The sequence below is a fragment of the Pagrus pagrus genome (assembly GCF_965226575.1).
Source record: "Pagrus pagrus genome assembly, chromosome: 13".
Classification (NCBI taxonomy): Eukaryota; Metazoa; Chordata; class Actinopteri; order Spariformes; family Sparidae; genus Pagrus; species Pagrus pagrus.
Genome location: NC_140197.1, coordinates 27,809,333 through 27,831,713, shown reverse-complemented (window position 1 = coordinate 27,831,713; position 22,381 = coordinate 27,809,333). Strand labels below are relative to the sequence as shown.

The window sequence follows — 22,381 nt, the reverse complement described above, 5'->3', positions numbered from 1 at the left end:
AGTGCAAGATGGTGAATTAATAGACGCAGCAGTGCACCTTTCGCCTGCGGGGTTCCAGAAATCTGTACAGGTAATGTGGTGCATTAAAGAGTCATACGAGTTCATTTAAAGGGACAGTTCATGCAGAAATCCTCATACATAATACACATCTTACCTGTCATGCTGTTTATCCATCTAGTTTGTTTTGGTGTGAGGTCCTGAGTTTTGGAAATATCCTTCCAGAAATCATGACACAGTTACTCAAGATAATCGGCAGACGTTCATGTAGGAACTATTTTCTTTCTACAAAACAGAAACAACCGTATCAAAGCGCAGAAGGAAGTGAGCATCTACATGGACGAGAGGCGATCAAGGCAGCGTGGGATGTAAACAGTAATGGCGTCCTCCTTGGTTAGCTTTGTTAGCTCGACTCATCCACGTGGAGATGCACGTTTCCTTCATATATAATAGATATATATAATAAGACATGACACTGCAAACAACAAGGTCTGTGGATTATCTTGAGTAGGCAGGTCATGAAAAAACCTCACTACAAAACAATCAAGAAGGATAAAAAGCACAACGTAAAACAACATAAACCAGTCAGTGTGTTTCTAATACAGTGCAGTAAATATGGCTGAAGCAAAAGATGGGAAACCGTTCATGATTTTGGTAAAACATTTTTATTTCTTACTTCATAAAAACGACATGACTGCAGCTTTTAATCCACTTCTCACCTGTCTAACCTGCTTCATTTTCACTTTGTAAAGCATACAGCATAGTAGTGCCTCGACAGCGGGGTCGCAGTACATCATTATGGAACGACGTCTGTTAAAATGCTGACGAGTGTTTCTTTTATATAACGGTTGACTAAAACTCAACCATGCATGAAATTTAAATTAAGATATTGTAGTCCGAGGATTGTTTATTTGAATTCTCTTCAGCTGCGACGGAAAATAAACTAGATAAAGATTTAGAGGAAGCTTATTTTCTGTCATCATCATGGATAAGGGCATCATTAACACACCTCGTGTCACCTGTGGTGAAGCTGTACAGGATGATCAATGGGAGCCATTTCAGGACAGATCGATGAATGCGATTAAGCCATATGAATAATTTTCTTTTTGAAAAAGAGCATTAACTGGTCAGGCGTTATGAAGCCTACGCAGTAGGTTTTTCGGATAAAAACATCCCGAAGTATCGTGACAGGACCCTCTATTGGATCCAAATCAACATTCCTTTGTAGAAACGGTATAAATAGTGGTTAAGTCAAAATATTGCAGTGGAAATTTGTATTATTATATTAACTTGAAGTTGGCTCAAGGGTCAACCATAAACTTGCGACCATTAATGGATCCATGTTTTATTACGCTGCTCCAGAGATCAAGGCAGTGCCATCACTCAGGTCTAATTGACATGATGAGGAGCTATTACTGTATTGATCCACCTGGCAAGTGGCACTGGATCAGCTGAGGCCCGTATCGACCTGACTAAGTGGGTCCACAGACCTCTGAGGGTCAGGCAAATGTTAAGGGGATATTAGCAGTTGTTTGTAAAGTTGGATCTCATTCAGTTTAAGGTGAAGTGAGAGCAGCATTTGGAACAAAAAGTCGAAGGAGGAGATATCCACTCGAAGCCAAGGGGAAAGAAAAAAAAAAGAAAAGGATACCGACCCTGCTCAGAATACCCGTAAAAACATTGTGCTTGTAGAAAAATGTTCATGAGAATTAAACCTGTGTGTGGCAGAGCATGAAGAAAACTGGTTAGGCAGCTTAGTGAGTTAATATCATAACAATAAATTATCATAAAATAGACTTCTGAACTTTTTACACACCACCAAATACTGTACAACAATATCTCTAGAGTGAGCAAATAAAAAACACAGATGAGGGACCAGCTGTCACATCTGTCAGTCCCAGCCAAAGTCATGACCAGTCATCTGGTAAAACTTGCTATTAAAGGGTTTATAGAAGTCCCTTAGCCTCTGCACCACCTCTGGGTCAATATTCGGATGGGTCCTGCCTTTGGTTTTGCCCAGGCAGTGCGGCTTGCTGTTCCCCTCGGGTCTCTTAAGGCAGGGGAAGCCCTTTGCGGGGTTAAAGTGGAAGTGCTTCTCCGTGACCACCCGCCTGAGTCCGAGAAAGTCCTGGACGCGAGCCATCTCACCCGCGGGGTCGCTTATCAAGCGCTCGCCGCTGACAAACAGCAGCTGCTCCATGGGGAAGTGCTGGAGCCAGCGCTCCAGGTGCTTGGCGTACATGCCGATCTGAACGGCGCTCCACGTGGTGTCGATCAGACCCGCCGACATGTTCTTAAAGGTCAGGCTCTCGAAGGACGGGATGTCCGGTTTCTTGGAGCGAGTCTGGGTGTAGTCGGAGATGGCCCGCGTGACGGGATCCCGGACGACTACGATGAGCTTTGTGTCTTTAGACATGGTGTAGATTCGAGCAGGGACCTCCTTGGTGACGTAGTAGCTGGGGGTCTTCTCCATGGTCAGCTGGCCCTCTGATGACTTGGGCATCAATTCCCTGCAAACGACACAAAAACACAGATTTACATGTGCGCTGCAGGCACAAAAACAACCCTATTCCTCTTCACAATGCCAGCTAACAACTTTCAAAAGCTCCCCATACAGGAAGACGAGGTTTCCACTGACACAGAAGCTCTGTGGCAGGTTTAAAGCCCTGTCAGGCAGGAGCAAGTCAATCATCATCAAGGAGACAATTGTAGACATCACCAGCAACATTAGGGGAGTCTGTGAGTGTACCCAAAGTGACAGGAAGTGGTAGGTAGAGCGAGAGTCCTTTCAATCATCCCTGATTGCATGTGTACACAATACACAGTTTGTGGCATGTTCTGAACCCAAACCCTGAAGGAAGACGTTCACCATCCTGCTGCTGCATTTAATCTACCTAAAGACCTCAATCCTCTTTAAAAAGCCCGCAATCCTCACATTGAAATATTCCACACCTTCATTACATTATACAAAGGGCGGTTTAGCTGTGAATAGGCGGTATTATGCTTCTTAATGTCATGCCACGGCTGCACCTTCCTCCTCATAGTTGTCAGTAATTTTGAGTCAGATGTGAGGGGTTTGGAGAAGGCGTCCATTCCTGAGGAGAAAAATGCAAAGCTCTGGAGCTGTCTGTTCCCATAACTGCATATTCTCCCTGACCCTGGACGGCTCCGGTTGATCATAATATAGCCTGTTAACTGCAGCCCCGACTGGATAATGGCTAAAGTGAGCCAAGGGGGATTAGGACTAAGCCAAACACGCTAGAGCATTAGAGGCTGGTTGACTGCCTCGTTGGCTGGCTCGTCTCTGCAGGGAGAGGAGGAGAGATACGTGGCCACGACGATGAGCATTTAATCCATGAAGAAATACAAGCGATGGACACGATAACACAAACTCCTGTACCGCTAGTGCAACACAAAGTTACAGTTTGTGAGAGAGTGTCGGAGGAGCGTTCACTCAGCACAAAGTAAAGAACAAGTCAGTCAAAGTTGTCCCGAAGTTCAGTACTTCAGTAAATGTATGTATATTAGATCGGGCAGGACTTGTCATCCGTCACCCTTGCGATCCAGAAGCTGGTTCTGCTCATGTCCTCCTGAGCTTCACCAGACAGAAGCTCTCGTAACAGACGCAGCAGCAGATTTGCACACTGAACGTTGCTGCTGAGTGTTTTGCTTGTCTCACCTATGCGTTGTAAGCTGTGGAGTCAGCTCTCTGTTACCATGGCGTTAGCTAACTTCAATCAAAACCACCCTGCGGCGTAATTTTCTCTCACCGGACAAACACTTCAACCTTATGCATCAGCCTTTATATAAACGTGGGGAGTTTTACTCCCTGATATTAGTATCGACATCGGCCCCCCAAAAAACAAGTCAGCTCTGACTGCAGACGTTTTATAATTGCACTTGATCGATCTGATGTTTGTTGTATATAAACTAATCGACAGTTTAATCCCAGTTAAATAAAATTATAAACTTTTCACTAGCTGTGAACACTTTGAATCAAACGTGTAGCTGCTTGCTTCCAGTATTAATTATGGAGGTGCTTCGGGGACGAGCTCAGATTTTCAGATGCTTGTGAACACAACATGACTTCATATGGTGTTTTTGTTGCCCCACACAGAAGCATTGAGGAGATTAATTTATTAACTACAGCAGAACACACTGTTTGGTCCCTGCAGTCCCTGATATGTATGAATATCACATACTGGTGCAACAAATGTCTTGAGTGCAGGAGCAGTGACTTTCTGCTGTATGTGAGGATGAGCCCAGATGTGATATCACAAGCCTCCAGCGTACCCCATGCTGGTTTAAGTTTGTCACTCTTGAATTATTACAGTGTTCGGTAACATTGTCATGTTTTGATCGGGAGCGGTTGATCTAAAATGGAACAACGGGGAAGCGGAGGAGCCGCGTCATTAAAGTGATCACAATAATTTCCAACCATCTGTTGGTACACGCACAAGGAGCTTCAATATTCCTCTCCAAACCCAGCAGCTTTCATCTTACAAATTGATGTGGTGGAAAGAGCCGAGGACGCTCTGGAAGATTTTTGACTGTGGGGGGAAAAAAGCTGTTGTGATTATGGGAAAAGTAGGCATCAACCACACCTCATTACTGCCATACAAACACTCACAGGGCTGTCTTCCTTATGCAATTTCATCACCTGTGTCACCTGCTCTTTCCTTCCTTTCTATGGAAGCCACGAGGTCTTACATTTATTCCACTTTTCCCTGCCTCAGAGCCTCAGCCACCGTTCAATGTGGTGGAAAAACCACAAACCTAATCAAGGTAATAGGTGCGAGAGACTCAAACAACTCTATAAGAACCCCCCCTGCAATTATCTGCAGCATCTATTGGATACACAGCGCTGTAGGCCCTTTTTCGCGGTTCCTCGAGGGACACGAAAACTTACTACCAATCAAACTTTCCACTTAGTCCCCGAGCAAAACAATCTGTGTGAGAAACACATGCATTATTCATCTTAGCCGAGACAGAGCAAGGGGAGAGCGTCTCTGACGAGCGAGAGAGTCGCCTTAGGGGGGCAGATGTAGCAAGCTTTCACAATTTGTTCTGCTTAATAAACAATGTCGCCTGGAACCAATAGGTTTCTGTGCATCCTCATCTATCAATCAGCCACGCAAAGGCGTCATCAGCGAGCTGCAAGGGAATTGGAAAAACAAAAAAACGTCCTGTCTCTTGAGTTGAGTCACAGCGCGCTGACTTTTGCCCCTTCATGAATTTTGCATTTTGACTTCATAAAGCTCGAAAACGCTGCTTCACTCTCAAACTGCGGCGTCTAAGTGGGCTCTAAATGTATTCTCAAAGTCGTAAAGCAAAGAGTCTGAGCTTTGGAGAGTTTCTACCTATAATTGCCGCACTAGAAATAAATCCATATTGATGCTTCTGCATGCACACAAACATCCTCTGCCCTCTAACCTGTCCTGTTAAACTGGCAGGAGAACAGCAGGGCTGAGGAGATAACGGTGGGGAGGCAGAGAGGAAGGAGATAAAGCGAGAGAGGAAGGAGTAAAGAGAGGATTAGATGGAATCAGGTGGAGGATGGAGACGGTGGAGGATGACCCCCACTGACCCAGAAGCCTAAGTCCAAATTTTAAGTCACCGGCGACTTTAAACGCTGTGTGTGCATCCTGTAGCACCCGGACAGAGACCTACAGACAGATATTAAAGAAACAGTTCACCCAAGAATGAGAATACGGTCATTATCCGTTCACCCCCCCTATGCCTGTGGAAAGTCAGGTGAAGTTTCATAGTCCACAAAACATTTCTGGAGCTTCACAACAAAACAACGTTGTGGCGTTCTCCTAAACAACTGAAGAAGCTGAGGACAGTTGTTTTAAAACTAGAGTGCAAACCTCCACCCACCTGTTCCTTTTATCCACAATCATACTGAGTCATAGTTACCAGTCACCTTAATACAGTATGCCTGCTTCTTTTCATCAAGATCCCTGAATTATTACCTGAGAAATTAACGAAAATGTAAAAAAAATGTATACGGATCCGCACCAAAAGTTACTGGGTTCTATTCTGGGCCGAGATCCATCCGCCATGCAAGTTTCGTAGGAATCCGTTCAGTACTTTCTGTGTAATCCTGCTGACAAACCAACAAACCAACCAACAGATGAATCATAACCTCCTTGGCGAAGGTAAAAACTGAAAATGGCTCCACACAGCTCATCCTGCGTGATCAAAGTCTCTGGAGCCCTGCGATCCCCAAATGATATAAAAAGACGTTATTTATATCCTTGTGCGCTAACTAGATAGATTTTGGCTTAAGAGGGCTGTAAATTAAGTTTTTTTAAACTATTTTGGGGCTCTTAGAGACTTTGATTACTTCAGACAAGTAGTGTAGAGCAATTTTATGATGCTTTCTTTCTTTGTTTAGTTTTTTCATTTCAAAACAAAGTTATTTACACCCTGTTTTAGCCTGAAATCTTCGCTGTAGCTTCTCAACTAAACACAGTAGCAACTTAAGCGCTTTAACAATGTTTAATAATGTCCAATTTGAGATCTTGGGATTTTTCGAAGACTTGGATTACGCCTGGTTACGACAAGCTATACGAAGTCCCAGGCTTTCCTCAGTTGTTTAGAAGAAAGCTACAACAGTTTTACTGTGAAGCTCCAGTCTACCTTTTCATTTTTGGATGGACTTTTCCTTTCAGTCACTTTCTAATGTAAATGTTGTGTGTTTTCCTGCAGCCGCAGCACGCGATACACCACCCGTACTGCGACCCACAGACAGATATTAATCCAGGTGGCGGTGTGTGTTGTGTTGTGTCTGCTGTGCAGGCAGGTGTGTCCATTAAACTGCCTGCTGGCGAAGCGGCGTTTGAAAGCTGGTGCCTTGTTTACATTCACTGCTATCAGGAGGGCGGTTCAAAGGTAGGAATTTATAACGTCGCTGCGTGGATGACAACCCTCAGTCATGACTTCACCGAGTTAGGGAAACAAGTCCAGCGCTGGAAACTCCGACATGACTCACTGTTTCTTGTGGGACTCGGCTTGACTGACGCTAATTGGCGTCTATGTATATTTCAGCCTCTCAGACCGCGGTGACAAGCGACCGCTCCAGAAAAAAACCCCTCAGCATTATCTAATGTCATGATGGGTTCTAATCTTAAAACCGAGGTCGAGCTACTGTGGGAGTCGTTCCTCTTCTCGCAGACAGGATGAGAGGTGGTGGTATGTAGCCACTTATAATAATCAGACCGATATATCGTGAGATGAGTCCCAGACAGGAATCAAAGAGGAACGCATCTTTTAGCGAAGGTGCTGCTCGGCCATCTCATCATGCGTGTGAAAGTCGTCGTCACCGTCGTTTACACTCGACCGTCATTATCTCAACAGCATTCCTGAACAACAATGATAGTGCAGAGAATGCCTTTCTCCCATCCTCCATTATTACTGTCAGTATGCAGAACTCAAGGCCACCTGGCTGTCTGATGGAGACAGGCCCAGTTCGAGGAGGAGGAGGAGGAGGAGGAACAGTGCATGAGCCATTCTGGTTTCTCTCACACAACTGTCAGCCTTACATTAACACATAACAGACCTGACAGTCAGTTGTTTATAGAGTCAGCGAGCACTTTGTAACAGGGCGGTGCTGCTGGGAACAAACGTAAACCCACAACGCTGAGCCGATCACACGGGAGGGTTTTATACACTCTGTGAAAGTGATCGAACAGTTATCAGTAACGTGTTAGTACGTATACTAAGAGCCAATAGTTTTCTGTTTCTGTTACAGATTGATTTTGTCTTATCCTGTTTTTTTTAGATGCCAGCTCAGAGGGGCTCATCAACAGGTGTGACGCTGACTTTCAAGCTCAAATAAAAGAAACTACAAACATAAATGTAGGTTTTGTATATGAACCATAATACTGTATGTTACCTTGGCCAGGAACCATCAGGGAGGTGCTGCACCAGTGACCTGATCTCCACTGACTTTACACCTCAGAGAGTTGCAGTGCTACTGGCTACTAGTGCGACTTCACTGGGGTTATCCACTGGATTTTGGCCGCGTCAATATGCATTTCCATTACCAGTTTTACTGCGCCGAGTACGCCCCCGCCTCCCAACAGGCCACCCATGACGACCCCTTCTCTCCATCAAACAACCGAGTGTCGCTAAACACGAGAGAAATGCGTTTTTTAAAAGTCTCTGCAGTAATTTTGTGTCTCCAGTGTCCTTGTTCGTGCTCTCAGATATCTGCTGTATTTCTGCTGTTTCATCATCTTCACTCTGAGCTGTTTTCACAAGTCGTGCTAAGTTACTGCTGCTGAAAACTAACTAAATAACAGGAGACTTTTCATTGTGAAGAATTTATAGGAAATGGAACGTGTTGGTGGATATTTGTTGGCAACTGTTCTTCGATGGTACCGCTGGGAGAAGAAGCATTTACAGGCGCTCCTTTTACCGCTACACAAGCCTGTCATTAGTTAAAGACACACCTTCAAGCAGGTAGACCTGTTGTGATGGAAATGAAAATCCCTGCCAGCACATGTGGCTCTGTGCCCCATGTTTCATAGCTGCACGCGCCTGAAACTCAGACCGAACTGCCAGAGGACGACTTGAATTGTGGGAAAAAAAGAAAAAGTATATGTCTGTTGTTCTGCTGCATCTGTCCAACAGTGTTAAAGGAGCGCAAATCAATACTAGCAGCAGTATTAACCAAGAGCCACAGGAAACTCTGAACGTGTGACAAAGAGACTCGAGTGAAAAAGCAAAGACACCAGCCGGCAGCTAAAACAACCTGAGATGATCGAGCAAGGCCAAGTGAGCCGCAGTCAAGTTTCTCATAGAAATAAAGTGTTGGAGGAATTCAGAACGAACAAAGAGACAGAAGCTGCATTCAGAGAGAAAGTGAAAGAAACAGCTACAGCCGAGAGAAACGAGGGAGGAGGCGACGACAGCTTACGTTGTTTATAATTATAAAGTTAAGACTTTTAAATGTGATAAAGAAAGCCAATTCTCTGCATGTATGTGTGGCTGTTTCCAACTTATAGATTGCAGTTGGTACAATTAGATACTTTCCCTGCAGCAGCATGCTGGTCTGAGAGGATCAGCAGAAAGAAAACAAGACTTCAAAGAAGCAAAACAAAGATGGCCGAGGCAGATTGCGGCTCTCTAAGGTTGAAGAGAGAGAGACAGAGGCAGGAAACAGCACTTTTTCTCTGAAGATTCAACAAAAGAGTGCGATGAGGAAGTCAACAACTCGAGGGGATATAATGGAGTGAACTTGTTTTGTTTCAGCGTTTTCCAAAGTGCTGTAATAAGTGCTGTGGTTTGACAAATTGCCTCAAGCAGAAGCCCGGGGGGTTGTTGCAGCAAATTAAATCTTCCATCTACCAGACTGGGGAGGGGAGGTGCACATTATCAGTATTGACAACCTAGTGGACTCGTTCTAGGAAGGACGGCATCACTTTAGTCAAATCGGGAAGGAGGGAGAGGCTGCTTGACTTTCTGCAGGTTGAAATATCTCAGGAATGTTTGAAACAACAGCGTGAATTGTTTCTTTGAAGCATCTCATTATCGAACGCTCTCTTCCCCTTCTTTCTCCCGTCAGTGTGCTGACACATTAGTTTAATCCGGGGGATACCTATATCCAGAGTTTTCTCACTTACACCAAATCCCCCTGTGTCCTTGCAAAGAGCTGAAAACTGTCGAGTAAGCGAAAAAGCCACCAGCGGACTCAAACGAACCTACTCTTGGGAACTTTTCCATGCTGAGATCTCTGAAAGTCAACTTTCAGCCCCCCAAAAAAGCTTTAAGTGTAGCGAGTCTTGGGCAGGTTCCAGTGAATGCTCTTTCCGATGAACTCCTGCTGGGCTTCGTCAAAGGGCACTTTCACCCTTCTGAGCACATTTGCATACAAAGTGAAGGCAGAGAAAACATGTTTCACACTAATTGTCTGCTCTTTTATTGTCAGGGTTAATGCAGACCCCGGGGGTCCCCGAGCATCCCCTTTCATTGAGCTCCATAATACTGTTGCGCTTTTCTAAAGACTCACTTTAAATTTACTGCCCTCTATCTGCCACTGGCCTGCAGTAAGCCTCCCTGGGGCTCTGAGGAGGATTACGCCGTCTTCTCTGACACCCTCAGTGAGTTAGTAAGAAGGCCGCTCATTGTTCTATATGTGGACCCTCAAGAGGAAAACACAATTACAGCAATTATTCACATCTACTGTATAGAACCTAGAAGACCCTGATTTGAGCGTGCATTCAGTCGATGAGTTGTTAACCTGCCAAGATAAGACGTACGGGAGGAAGTTTTATTAAAGGAAGGAGGCGCACAATCGTCTGCCTGCGCCTCTTTCGCTGTATTGTGGTCGGTGTCCCGCTGAGCCAGGGGGGCCTCTCCTCTATGAGGGGCTCCGGCAGGATGGACACAGCGGACCTCCAAGCAGGACGGACACACCAATCACAGCAGATAAATAGTGCGGCACAACTCAATGCCACCACAGGAGCTGATAAGCCCACCCAGCGGACCGCTCCCCTCCCCAGGCTACTGCACGCCATTAGTCTGGGAGCGCTGAAGTGAAACATATGGGAAAACAAATCAACAAACACCTCCGTCTGCTCCCGGCTCATCTTCAAGACTCACTTCTGATAAGAGCTGCAATGATTAGGCGATCAAAAGAAAATTAATGGCTAAATGCTGTTGATCAACTAATTGTTTAAGTCGTCTGACAAGTAAAAATGTCAAACGTTTGCCTGGTTCGGCTTCTCAGATGTAGGAATTTGCTGCTTTTCTTCATCATTTATGATACGAGTGAAGAGTCTTTGTGTTTTGGACTGTTAGTTGGACAACAGGTGTCACTCTGAGCACCTTGTGATTTAAATTATGATGAGCATTTTTCACATTTTTTGGCTTTTTATAGACTAAACAATTAATCTATAAACCATGAAAATACATTACAGAGGCAGGACAAGAGAGGCATGAAGCGGCAGAGGCAAGTAGAGCCAGAATATTTTCACACCTAACTCTGTGAACTGAGGGTTTATTTTTTACCAAACTAGAGGTGACTGGAAGGGAAAACCCACATGGTTTTGGTGTAAAAATTTACTTTGAGGCAATTAAGCTCCTCTTAGCTCGTAAAAGAGAGAAACTTCAGGGTGTATAGTTGATTTTTTTTCAGTTTGGGAAGACAAATTTGTGTAAAAATATTTCCTTTCTTGAAATTTGATGAGTTTATTTTGGCAAACCGCTGCTGCATGCACAGGATGGGCCGGGACTAGCTCATTAGCATGCTAACTAGATACCTCTTCAACACACACGGACGTCTTTGGCCTTATCTTGCATATTCCCTCTTTAATGGGCTTCAAAAACGTGTGTGAACGCTCAGTCATGAAGCCCACATGTGTGTAAAAACTCATACATCCAACAGAGATGTGCTCCAGCCACCAAGCCATGCAAAAGGTGTCCTCAGAGCTCCACTAAATGATCATTAAGGGTGGACTGGGTGTCATGGTGCTCTGCTGTATGGGGTCAATCTGTAGCACGGCGCTCTCACTGTGACAACTCAAGCCAAGTTGTTTTAATTAGCGCGATCACCTCTGTGGGAAGCAGGAGCCTTCATTATACACGTCTCAAGATGAAACAGGTTCCCACATCCACTAGCTGCTTGTTTGGTATGCAGTTTCCTCTGTGAACACGAAGCGGCCACGTCTCAACTACACACACCGGCTTCTCGAGACTGTTACTCGCATCAGCATTTCATTTTATTCATACATCGCCTGCTTGTGCATCAATTGTGGATCGTAAAAAAAAAAAAACAGCAGGAAGACTTGAAGTAAAGAGATCGTCGAGCACAAGTTGCTCAGTTCTGCAGAGATGGACAAAAGATCATTCTTTACAGGCTGATCATCCAAAAAAAATGTCCTTAACCTGTCCGGAAATGCTTAAAGGAGCTTAAGCGAGAAGTCCTTTGAACAATGCTTCACTTAACCTATTGTAGCTGTATGGAGCCAGCTTTGAAAAACAGTGTCTAGATCCTTTTGACATCGCCTTGTTAATCCCTCCGCTCAGCCAAATGGACACTTGAAACAGCAGCATCTCTTATTATCTCTTATTCACAATGTGGTCGCTCTGATCTGAAGCGTTCAATGCCACGCCATTTCCGGGGAACATTCGGGGGTACATAAAAGATCGCTCATTTCCAGGAATAAATCGTGCTTGTCGTTAATTTCCACTAAGAGAAGCAAGTTGTGTAATAACGCAGCTGAGTCAACAGTAAAGAGCTTTCATATTGAGATGTAACGTACAAGGACAACAGTTGCCATGGCAGAGGATACAATAAAATGCTGAAGGTGTGAGCAGCCTCAGATCCCTGATCTCCGTCTTTGACACTGACGTCTTTTTGGATCTGAGATCAAAACAAATTGCTGCGGCTGAATCAATACTCCTCATGATCTTGAATCCAGCTCCTGGTTGCTCAAGGAAGATAACATGATGTAACTTGCTGACTCCGAACCATAAACCATGAGACGTTTCTTTGAACTTCGTCCAGAATTCAGGTCGAATTTAAACAGAAGCTCTGCGTTATCTTTTTTTTTTCTCTACCTGTTGGCCCCTTCTTGTCAGAAGGCCACAGCAGATCTAGATCCAAGGTGTAGATCCAGATGTGGGAAAAATTCCAGGAACTCAGACTGAAGGTCGAGCAAACAGGCAGAAAATCGATTGTGCTTTCAAAAAAGGAACACGACAAACAACACCACTGCAAACAGAAGGTTTAATGCTTTATGTAAGTGCTGCTACGTAGTGTTGACATTAACCGTACCATCAGGTACAACTGAGGTATTTTATCAAGTGTTTCCATTTTCTGCCACTTTAAACTTCCACTCCACAAGGCAAATATTGTACTTTTTCCTCTGCTGCATTTATTTGATAACTTTAGTAACTAGTAAAATTAAATTCCCATCTCGAGTTGGGAATGAGACTTGAAAAATCTACAATCTACAACTTTCACTTTTAAGTTATTTTATCTGCAGTCAGATTAAAAAACAAAGAAACACTGATTTCAATAATCAGAATAATGCTGAATACAGGATTCAGTAGGCTGATTGGGCAGTATATACATATATGTGATGTACGTATAATTTACTTTTAATACTGCAGTACAATTTAATATCAGACACTGTAAATACAGGACAGTATACCAGTAGGAAGTGGTGCACCATGGAGAAACAACACCCTGTAGAAACTGGTATTGTACAGGTGACATTAGCTTGCAAGCTATCAAAGCTTAGCTAACTGATTAGCTAAGACCCAGTAATGCAAGAGAGCCAGTAAGTAGGCTAATGCTACATTAAGCTAACTGCAGTGCTGCAGGAAATATATCGCTAGTAAATAACGTTTAATACCAAAGACTTTTACTCAAGTACAAGGCCATTATAGTAATTATAATTATTGTTTTTGTTATTATTATTATTACAGCATGATATTTTTACTTTAACTCAAGTGTGACCACTGGGTACTTCTTACAACACTTCTGCAGAGGTTTGATTGCACCTGCAGCTGTTAAAGGGATTTAGTGGTTAAATCTAGTGATGTGGTTGTTCACTGCAACTAACTGAACACCCCTCGTGCTTGATTTGTCCATTCTAGGCTACTGTAGAAACAAGATGTATGACTGTGTAGATATTTAAGGCTCATTCTGAGATCACAAAAACACAAAGATTTGTTAGTTTCAGGTGATTTTACACCAATAAATGCATAATTATGAATATTACATTTATTTGCTGATGATATTATACTTTATATCTGCCTACATCCTGAACACTGGATCTTTAAAATTGTCACATTTATCAGCTTATCAGCTGTTTTATTGGCTCAGCTTCAGTTTCCTCTCTCTTGATAACAGCATATCAATATGTACCGGTTCACTGTGAATTTTATAAACTGACATAAATGAAACTAAAGTCACAGCACGTACGATAGGATCATTTCACTCGCTTGTTTCAGTAACAAAACTACTCACTTTAATTGCATTTCACACTTCATTACTTAATTTTCTCACTTTCTCTGATCTTACTATCTAATCTCTTCCCAGGAAACGTAGTGAACATATCAGTTGATCTCACAGCCGATAATCACATCTTTCTGTTCTCTTTGCAGTGTTGTGAGACTAAAAGCACCTTGTCAAGATGATAACCATGTAGCTGGGGTGTAATGTCAGTTTAATGGACACGTGAGGACAGACTGTTAAAGGAGCCAAGTCAGATAGAAACATTAGACTCGGTTGGTAGATGAAAACGCTGCATGAGCTGGTGTTTCTGTAAATGCATTTTTGGAGGAAGAGGAAGATTTGGGGGTTTTTTATTCTGGGCCAAGAGCTTTACGTCCATAACTACATGAGATGCCTTTGAGCAAGGCATCCGAAGTGTACAAAATGAAGCATCCCTCTCCCTGAGGTATCAGATGGGTGTCGTACCTGTACCACTCCAGCCCCTTGTCGTAGTTGCGGTCGAAGAAGTGCGGCTCCGCTCCCACCGCCCTGATGTCCGGATGCAGCCGCAGGAACTCCAGCAGCGCCCGGGTCCCTCCCTTCTTCACCCCGATGATGATCGCCTGGGGCAACTTTTTACTTTCCGACTCATTGAGGAAACCTGACATGGCATTATCATCCAACGCCTTCGCCTCGCCCCTGATTTCATCCCACTCCTCTCCCCTGCTGTCCACATCGTTCTCGTTATTCAGGAGGTCCCTGGACGCCCCGAGAGAGGAGCCCCGGCTGTCAACCTCCGCGTCGCTCTCGTGTCTGTACGCCAGGTTGGGCATCGTGGAGCAGTAGCCGACGCAGCAGTAGATCATGTAGACCCAGAGGGACAGCATGATGCAGAACACGAAGAGTTTGTTTTTCACGTGGGATGATGATGGCACAACATGTAGGCTGTGTAGGATCGGACTATATTCCATAGGACCGCCGTGGAAAAGTTATACTCCAGTGAAGAGGCATGTTGGCAGCGGGCGCATCACTCCTCAGCCATGACGCGAATCCTGGAGCACCGGTGCGTAATTCTCCCCAAAAATCAGCACTGATCCTCCTCCACCTCCAACCTCCAACCTCCTGCTTCAACTCCAGCTCTGCTTGAGGAGCAGGGTTAATATTTTTTTACTCTCAACTGAAACAAAAATGTGAAAATGAAAATAAACAGAGCGAGTGAAGATCTCTCCAGGTGAGCGACGCGCGCGTCAGGGAGCGGGCTTGTCTCCCATCACTTGCTCTGAGTGTGTGAGCGCTCACACAGCAGCACCAAGTTATCTACCGCCGACAGCAGCGACAAGCGCGAGGCAATGTGATGAAGCCACTTCCGGTGGAGCCCTTCAAAGTAAAACTGTTGAGACTAGCGAAGAAATGACTGAAAAATAAAAAAATAATGCCCAAAACATGGTAAATCAACACATCAAGCATGTTTTGTAGTGTTTTAATAATGCATTCATGCCATAAAATTAACACCATGATGTCACTTTATTCATACAGAATGAGCAATTTAAGATTATTTTCATTGTCGATCAATCTCTCAATTTATTTTCGTCATTAAAATGTTGAAAAATGTCGATCAGTATCTCCTAAAACCCAACATGACGTCTCCAACACAAATATATCCAGTTTACTGTCAAAGAGGAGGAAAGAGACAAGAAAATATTCACATTTAAGGAGCTGAATCAGAAAACTGTGACTTTTTCTTTCTCAGTAAATTACTCAAACTGATAAATCGTTAATAAGAAATGATTGGCAATTCATTTAATAGCTGAAAAACTAAACAATTAATCAAATAGTCGTTGCAGCTCTAATGTCAATTACACTTATTAAAGAGCAGACAAAGGAAAACTAGTATTATGATATGGTTATTATAGCAAATTAATTGGTAACTGCTCAGAAAATTATTAAAACTGATTAATCAGTTATCAAAATAGTTGGCGATTAAGTTGATAGTTGACAGCTAATTGATTAATCAATTAATGGTTTCAGCTCTTAAGGCAATCAACCTTAATAAGAGGTAGAAAAATAAAAAGTTATAAAATACAGTAGTTATATAGCAATTACTAATTAATTGGTAATTCATTTAGGAATAATATTAATTATCTCAACATTAACTGAATATAACTACTATTGTACACTAAGTTCAAATATGTGGTCCACCAATGAAATCAGGGTAACAACAACAACTTTTATTAGCTTTTATCCCGCAATTGAACATTGGACTACTTTTATTTTGAAGGTTGTGACGCTTCCGGTCTTGTTCTGTGTGTGTGTCTGATGGAGTCCAGAGACACTGGAGGGCGGCTGGCTGCCAGTGGAGCTGAACGCAGCCTCCATCCTGAACAGATTTCAGCCTTTTAAATGTCAAAAATGTCAAAATGATGTTGAGTTATGATGAATAAACATCACATCTTTTTTTATTCTTATTAATAAAACTCTTCTTCTTCAGAGAATAGAGCTCCACACGCTCTTGAAAGTATCCCAGCTTGCTCAGATCTGACACTTATTTGCACGTTTACAACTTTTACTGCTGCTGTGATTTGATTTTCCACACAAAGGTCACAAACAAAGTGTGGCGTGACAGAAAGTATGTGTCACGGATCAGCTGTTACCTTTAACAGCCTCACACATTTCCTGCTGTTGTAGGAGGAATCGGTCCAGTGCCTCCGAGTTAATTGGGCTCATAATCCTCCCTAATTGCCTTTGTAATCATCCCAAACATTGTGACTGTGTCCGTGCTACATAAACAAAATGTTATCAGAGTATTTTAGGGAGCCCCGTAAAAGTTAATCATTCGCTCTGCAGGGGTGTGGTGGTGTGCTCGCTGGAAGTTTCAGTCATGATGAAGAAGACGTGTGAGCGTGAATGCTTTAAATGCAACAAAAGTTTGGTCTGTGTGTGTGTGTGTGTGTGTGTGTGTGTGTGTGTGGGTGTGTGTGTGTGTGTGTGTTGCCACCTTCTCTTGATGGAGGGTCAAAGGCCTCCGGTCCCACTGCACCTCTGAGCTAGCAGAGGATTAGCAGGATTACCCCAGAGCTGCCATGTCAGTCAGAGTTTCACCAGAGACAACCCTGCCCCCTTCATCTAAGCCCCTTATCTCATCTTTCAGACACTGCTATATATGATATATGAGTGTGTGTGTCCCTGTGTGTGTGTTTGTGTGTGTTTTCTAATCCTAATAGTTGCATTTCCACAGTGCATGAGCAGCAGATAACCTGTCTGAGAGAAACGTGTGCGTCGAGGGGTTTTGGTTTGCAGCGCCGCCGTCACAGTTTGCCCTCGCTGCTCTGTGTGCAGACGGTGTTTGTCTTTGCTTTGTGGACTCTCTGGGTGGAAGTTGAACTGTTGAGTTCAAGTGTTGTTGGAATTTTAACTTTATATTTACTCCCAAGTCCTGAGAGAACTCTTTCCCTGTGAGGACACAGACGTTTTCAGGCCGTCAAGTCAGACAAACTATCACTAAATACAACTATTAGGTAATCATAACACGTCTGTTTTGAAACAGTTACAACATATTTGTCTCACTTGGACCCTTTTAGGACGAAGTATTAGCCACAACTAAAGTTTTTCTCACAAGTTCAGTCGTTCTCGCCAAGTGTGAGCACCCTGCGGTGCTCTCATGCAGTTGAGTAATTTTATGAAAAAGTAATGTCTCCTTAATAGATGCAATAATATTATCTCTGGACGTGTTGCTCCTGCCTGAAGGACTTTGGATGTCTGATTCAAACTAAAAATATGCAAAACAATCCAGTCTTTTGGGAAAAACTTAGAAACAAATCCTGTTATTCCCTCCGGGTCAGCAAACACTGCAACTTTTTTTTTTACCATTACAGGATTATTTACTCACCTGATCAGAGCCTAAAGAGGGCAGATACTGGTGATACATTTCATCACTGGCTGTGGAAATCTGAAATATGCTGCTGCTGCTGCTGCTGGATGCTAAATCTCTGTATGTCTGCAGACGTTCACATATATATGAATCTTTATATATAAATCTCTGCGTGGACCGCTTCCTTCTCATCTCTGTACATACGTGTGAAAAGAAACCCAAAATCAAGCCGGCGCTCTGAAAATACTCTACAGATGTTGAACAGTTAGCGTCAGAACAGAATGAGTAATAAAGGTTTTTAAATATTTGCTGACCCTCCGCTCTGTAATCATCTATAAGAGGAAGTGAAATTGTCAGATTTGATTACTGCAGCAATATTTAAGTCCATTTTTTTAAGAAATCCGGAAACTACTGTTGGTCGATGTGATCGCGGTTCATTTTTTACTGAAGTCATTTGAGGAGATTGATTCAAAAAGTGTACGATTTACTTTAACTTGTGTTTTTTATACTTAAGTCTGTCGTTGTGTTGTGATGGATGCCAGTCGTTTATGTTAAGCAAATTTATTTTAAGATACTCAAAGGCTTTTGCTCAAGTATTTTTTGATATGAGTCAGTTTGACTCTGACCACAATAATATTTTAACACGATAGCTTTCCTTTTACTGAAGTATGACTTTATAATACTGTCAAAAGGGGTTACGGCGGGCTAATCAGAGCTTTTTTTGATGAAAACAGCAAATTAATCCAATATTAATAAAACGTATCAAGTCATATAACATAATTAATATATACAGACTGTTCCAAGAATGAGATATTTTAACTGTTGTTACTAATTATTGATAAATCGAAGTTGAAGTCATTATTTATTTTAGATTTACTCTTTATGATTCGTGTTCTCGCTGTAATAAACAGGTGTTATTTTTGGGATTGACAGACTTCAAAGTGGAGCAGAGTCATGGAAGGATGAGACTTAAAGACACCTGAGGGAGGCCAACACACACACACACACACACACGCACACACACACACACACACACACACACACACACAAACACATACGACACACTTTTTCCAGACTTCCGTAAAAAACTGCGTGTCCTGATTCGTTCCATCTGTTATGCTTCATGATGCGTGGAGACAATACCTCATACACACACACACACAAACACACACACACACACACACACACACACGTGCCCTCTGTGTTATCTCAAAGGACTCGGCAGAAGTAAACCGGACACACTAAAGGAAGTGCTTGACTTCTACACATCCTCAACACGATTACACCAACTGAACCGTGTCAACACGCCGCTCCTCCGCAGCCTAAACAGATGACATAAACAGCCTTTACACATGAAACCCAGACGCTTCAGGACACTCGCTGATTTTTTCAGACGTGTCTCAGATCATGTCGGCGAATGCAACTCGATCCAACCTTGTGTTTATTTGGGTTGTCAGTGTCCCATTTCTAATAAAGCGTTCTCCACCTCACAGGAACATTTGGTGCCTCGCACACCTGCCTGCGCAAAAGTAGCTTTATTAGAGCTGCTAACAACATGCGCGTGCTTATCACCTTCTCCTGTCAACATGTTTTCAAAATGAACTTTTCAGCATACCTGCAAACGTGTGAATAACGTGGGAATCAGGCGGATACGTGTCGCCGTGTGTGTAATTACAATCTTAATGTGCACACAGGATCAAATACACAAAACAAAACATGGAGTCGTTGTTGGAGAAGCCTGCAGATGCCAGAGATCTGAGCCTATTAGGGGGTAAAGTGGACTGATGGATGATCTCATCCGCCCTTCTAACCCAGAAAGAACAAACAGAACAACAATCGGGCCGACCGCCTTCTTCCACACGCAAAGCCCTCAGTCTAATGACGGGGTTATTAGGTGAGCCAAGACACAGATCAACACACTGCTGTTGCTCCTTAAGTTCCTCCTTCAAGCTTTTTAACTCAGGCTAAGGCCATTTAAAATGTCTATAAATTCCCAGGAGCCGTGCTAGAGACCATCTGATCTTCTGTTAAGGTAGAGCCTGAGTGGATTTCCTTCACCTGATCCCGTAGAAAAGGTCTTATCCCGCGCTCACTGCTGTCCTCCTGGACCCAGTGGAAGCAGCCTGTGGCGGTTTGGAGGGCTCAAGCAGGCTTTAGATCTTCCAAGTCCTGCCTAGTCCTGCCCAAGCCAAAGAAATCCCATAATGCTGTTAGCTGTTTTATCACAGGTAAAGATGCACTGACCTCCATAGTTTTTTGTGAAATTATAGCACCAGGATCTGTTTCCTGATGATCCAGATGTGACACATCAGCTCACTTTACAAGCATTCATCCACTCAGACAAATGAAAGCTTTTCAAACACATGTCAATGTAACGGTTCAAGAAAATGACCTCATGCTAACATTTCTTTGGCCGTTGTTTTACCCTACAAGGAGGTTTCGTGTATCGCTCTGTATACAGACCATAACTTTTATTTTAGCACTGACTCTCAATCGACTGTTCGCTCTAACAGACAGACGTCAACAAGCACTCACACAGAAGAAGCACTGAGAGAACTGAAGCTGACTTCAAGTTTCCAAAGAGGTTGTGTATTTGTGTAATCATGTGAGATAACACAACATCCAGATGGTTCACAAGTATCGAGGTATGAAGCAACGTTACCACCTCATTAACAGGTCTATTTTCAGTTTGTTTACCCTCTTCCACTTAAGAGAAAAGTTTGCAGCAAAAGTTGTGGTGATGAACCATCTCATGTGGTAACAATCACTTCATGTCATAGGAAGATACTTCAGTCACAGGTTTTGGATTTAGAGCACTGGACTTTGAGACGATCACTGTCCATGGCATCTTTCAAAAACATCCAGCCTGACCAGCCGGACCGCCCCAGGGAGGAGATCCTGGAAGGGAGTCACGCTAATCCAGCTCGGTTTTAAGGCTGCTTCTGGCTAATGTCCGCTCACAGGAAAAAGAAATGGACACATGGGATGGCCAACGAACAAATCTGTACAGAGACCTGTCTCCACCACAACCTCCTGGATCGAGCTGTTGCACACGACGGACCGTGTTCCTGAGTCGAGTGCAGGACTACAGCGATACGAGGAGTAGTTCTAGTTTATTAGGTTTGCTCTTGGCTGACGTGGCCATGATATGACCTACTTGTGGCTCAGATCTGGCAAACAGTGTCGTCATTCTGGTATCTGGTATCCGTATCTAACAATTGTGCTTTCTGGGTTGGGCCTTGGCGGAGGTATGCACTCTGCCCTGTGCCAGTCTAGATTTATTTTATTGTATTTTGCTCACGTCGTCCTCAAATATTACCTACATGTTTTGTCCCCCTACAGTTTGAATATGAGATGTCTGATATCTTGATTTACTGGAGTATAGTCTGGAATAAGACAGAATGACAATCATTCACACACAGTTTGTGTATTTCTTGCTGCTTTATTATCATAAATACAGACAATAGCTTCAAAAGACAGCTTTGACACAGCTTTGCCATTCGACCATTTCCATAAAAAAAGATCCTCGCAGTCAAACAACACATGTTAACTGGTGTTCAAAAGGTTGTGGTGAACATTCACCGGCAACGGTGGCAACTAGATACCCCCGAGTGGAAGGCCTGGAGGCTGGGCGTCCCTCGGGGAGTATATCCTGGATGAAAACGCAGCCCATTATTCGAGCTGAGAACAGGTGCTTTCAACAAAGAGCCCTGCATCATTACGGCCCTGTGGGAAATGAGGGAAAATATCAAGGTCCAGGAATTTACGATGTGGCCTTTTGAAAGCACGGCAGATCAGATGCCCGAGTTGTGAGTCCAACTAGAGGAAGCCATTTATAGAATAAAGACGGAAAAACAAGGAAAGACTCTTTTGTATTAAGCAGGAACAGAGGAGAGTTTTCTTAAACCAGCAGACAGCAGGTTAATTAGACACGCACATGAAAATAATGAGCCAGTCAAGAAGTTATATGTTTGAGTCATCACTGAATGGCACATATGTGCAATTATTTTATATTTGAACATCTCGTCCAAGTGACATAAAACCACTTTAATAATAACGGAGCTCTGTGGTAATCTCCTTCGATTCGAAAGCATGAAACAAAGAGAGCTGTGAGCAGAGTTCATATAACGTTTACTTCAGGTTTGCGTCTTAATTATTTGGTCTTTACTCTCAGACTGTGTTTATTGTTCAGTGGACGGAGCGTACGTGTCAGCAGTACTCTGAGGTCACAAGAAAGCAGCGCTGTGGCCAAGAACAACTTCTAAGCGAAGCTCCGTCTGGGTGGAGGTCCTCTAAAGACACGTTACGCTCCACATTTCCACCGCTTCTCCTTCACCGTGCTTTTGTTTCAACATTCCTGACGTGCTTCTTCTCTCACTTCTCTTTCATTTCACTCATCTCTCTCCGGATTACAAGTGCTTATGAGTCTCACTTCGCTACTCACATATCTTGAGAGTTTCCCTGAGAAAAGAAGGCTGCTGCCTCCAAAAGCTTCCTCACCACCTTCTTGCCACCCATAATGTCGATCAAGCTCTGCTCTGCAGCTCCACGCTCGCTTCATC

General features: G+C 43.4%; 2 protein-coding genes across 3 annotated transcripts in view; one reads left to right on the top strand and one right to left on the bottom strand.

The window, feature by feature from the left end:
- The window catches only part of arhgap44a (Rho GTPase activating protein 44a), an 82,219-nt gene that overhangs the window by 15,501 nt on the left and 44,337 nt on the right, over positions 1–22,381 (top strand). The window lies entirely within an intron of this gene.
- Positions 693–15,208, bottom strand: hs3st3b1a (heparan sulfate (glucosamine) 3-O-sulfotransferase 3B1a). The gene is made up of 2 exons (XM_084371708.1): positions 14,438–15,208; positions 693–2,507 (listed from the first exon to the last, which is right to left on the bottom strand). Exons 1-2 carry the CDS (start codon positions 14,920–14,922, stop codon positions 1,889–1,891), a joined length of 1,104 nt encoding a protein of 367 aa, XP_084227834.1. The 5' UTR covers positions 14,923–15,208; the 3' UTR covers positions 693–1,888.

Bases quoted from the DNA above. Each gene is read 5' to 3' on its own strand.
- hs3st3b1a (XM_084371708.1), bottom strand. From the start codon at position 14,922: ATGGAATATAGTCCGATCCTACACAGCCTACATGTTGTGCCATCATCA. The intron at 2,508-14,437 runs GTACGACACCCA...TGTCGTTTGCAG, and splicing joins AAGGGGCTGGAGTGGTACAG to GGAATTGATGCCCAAGTCAT.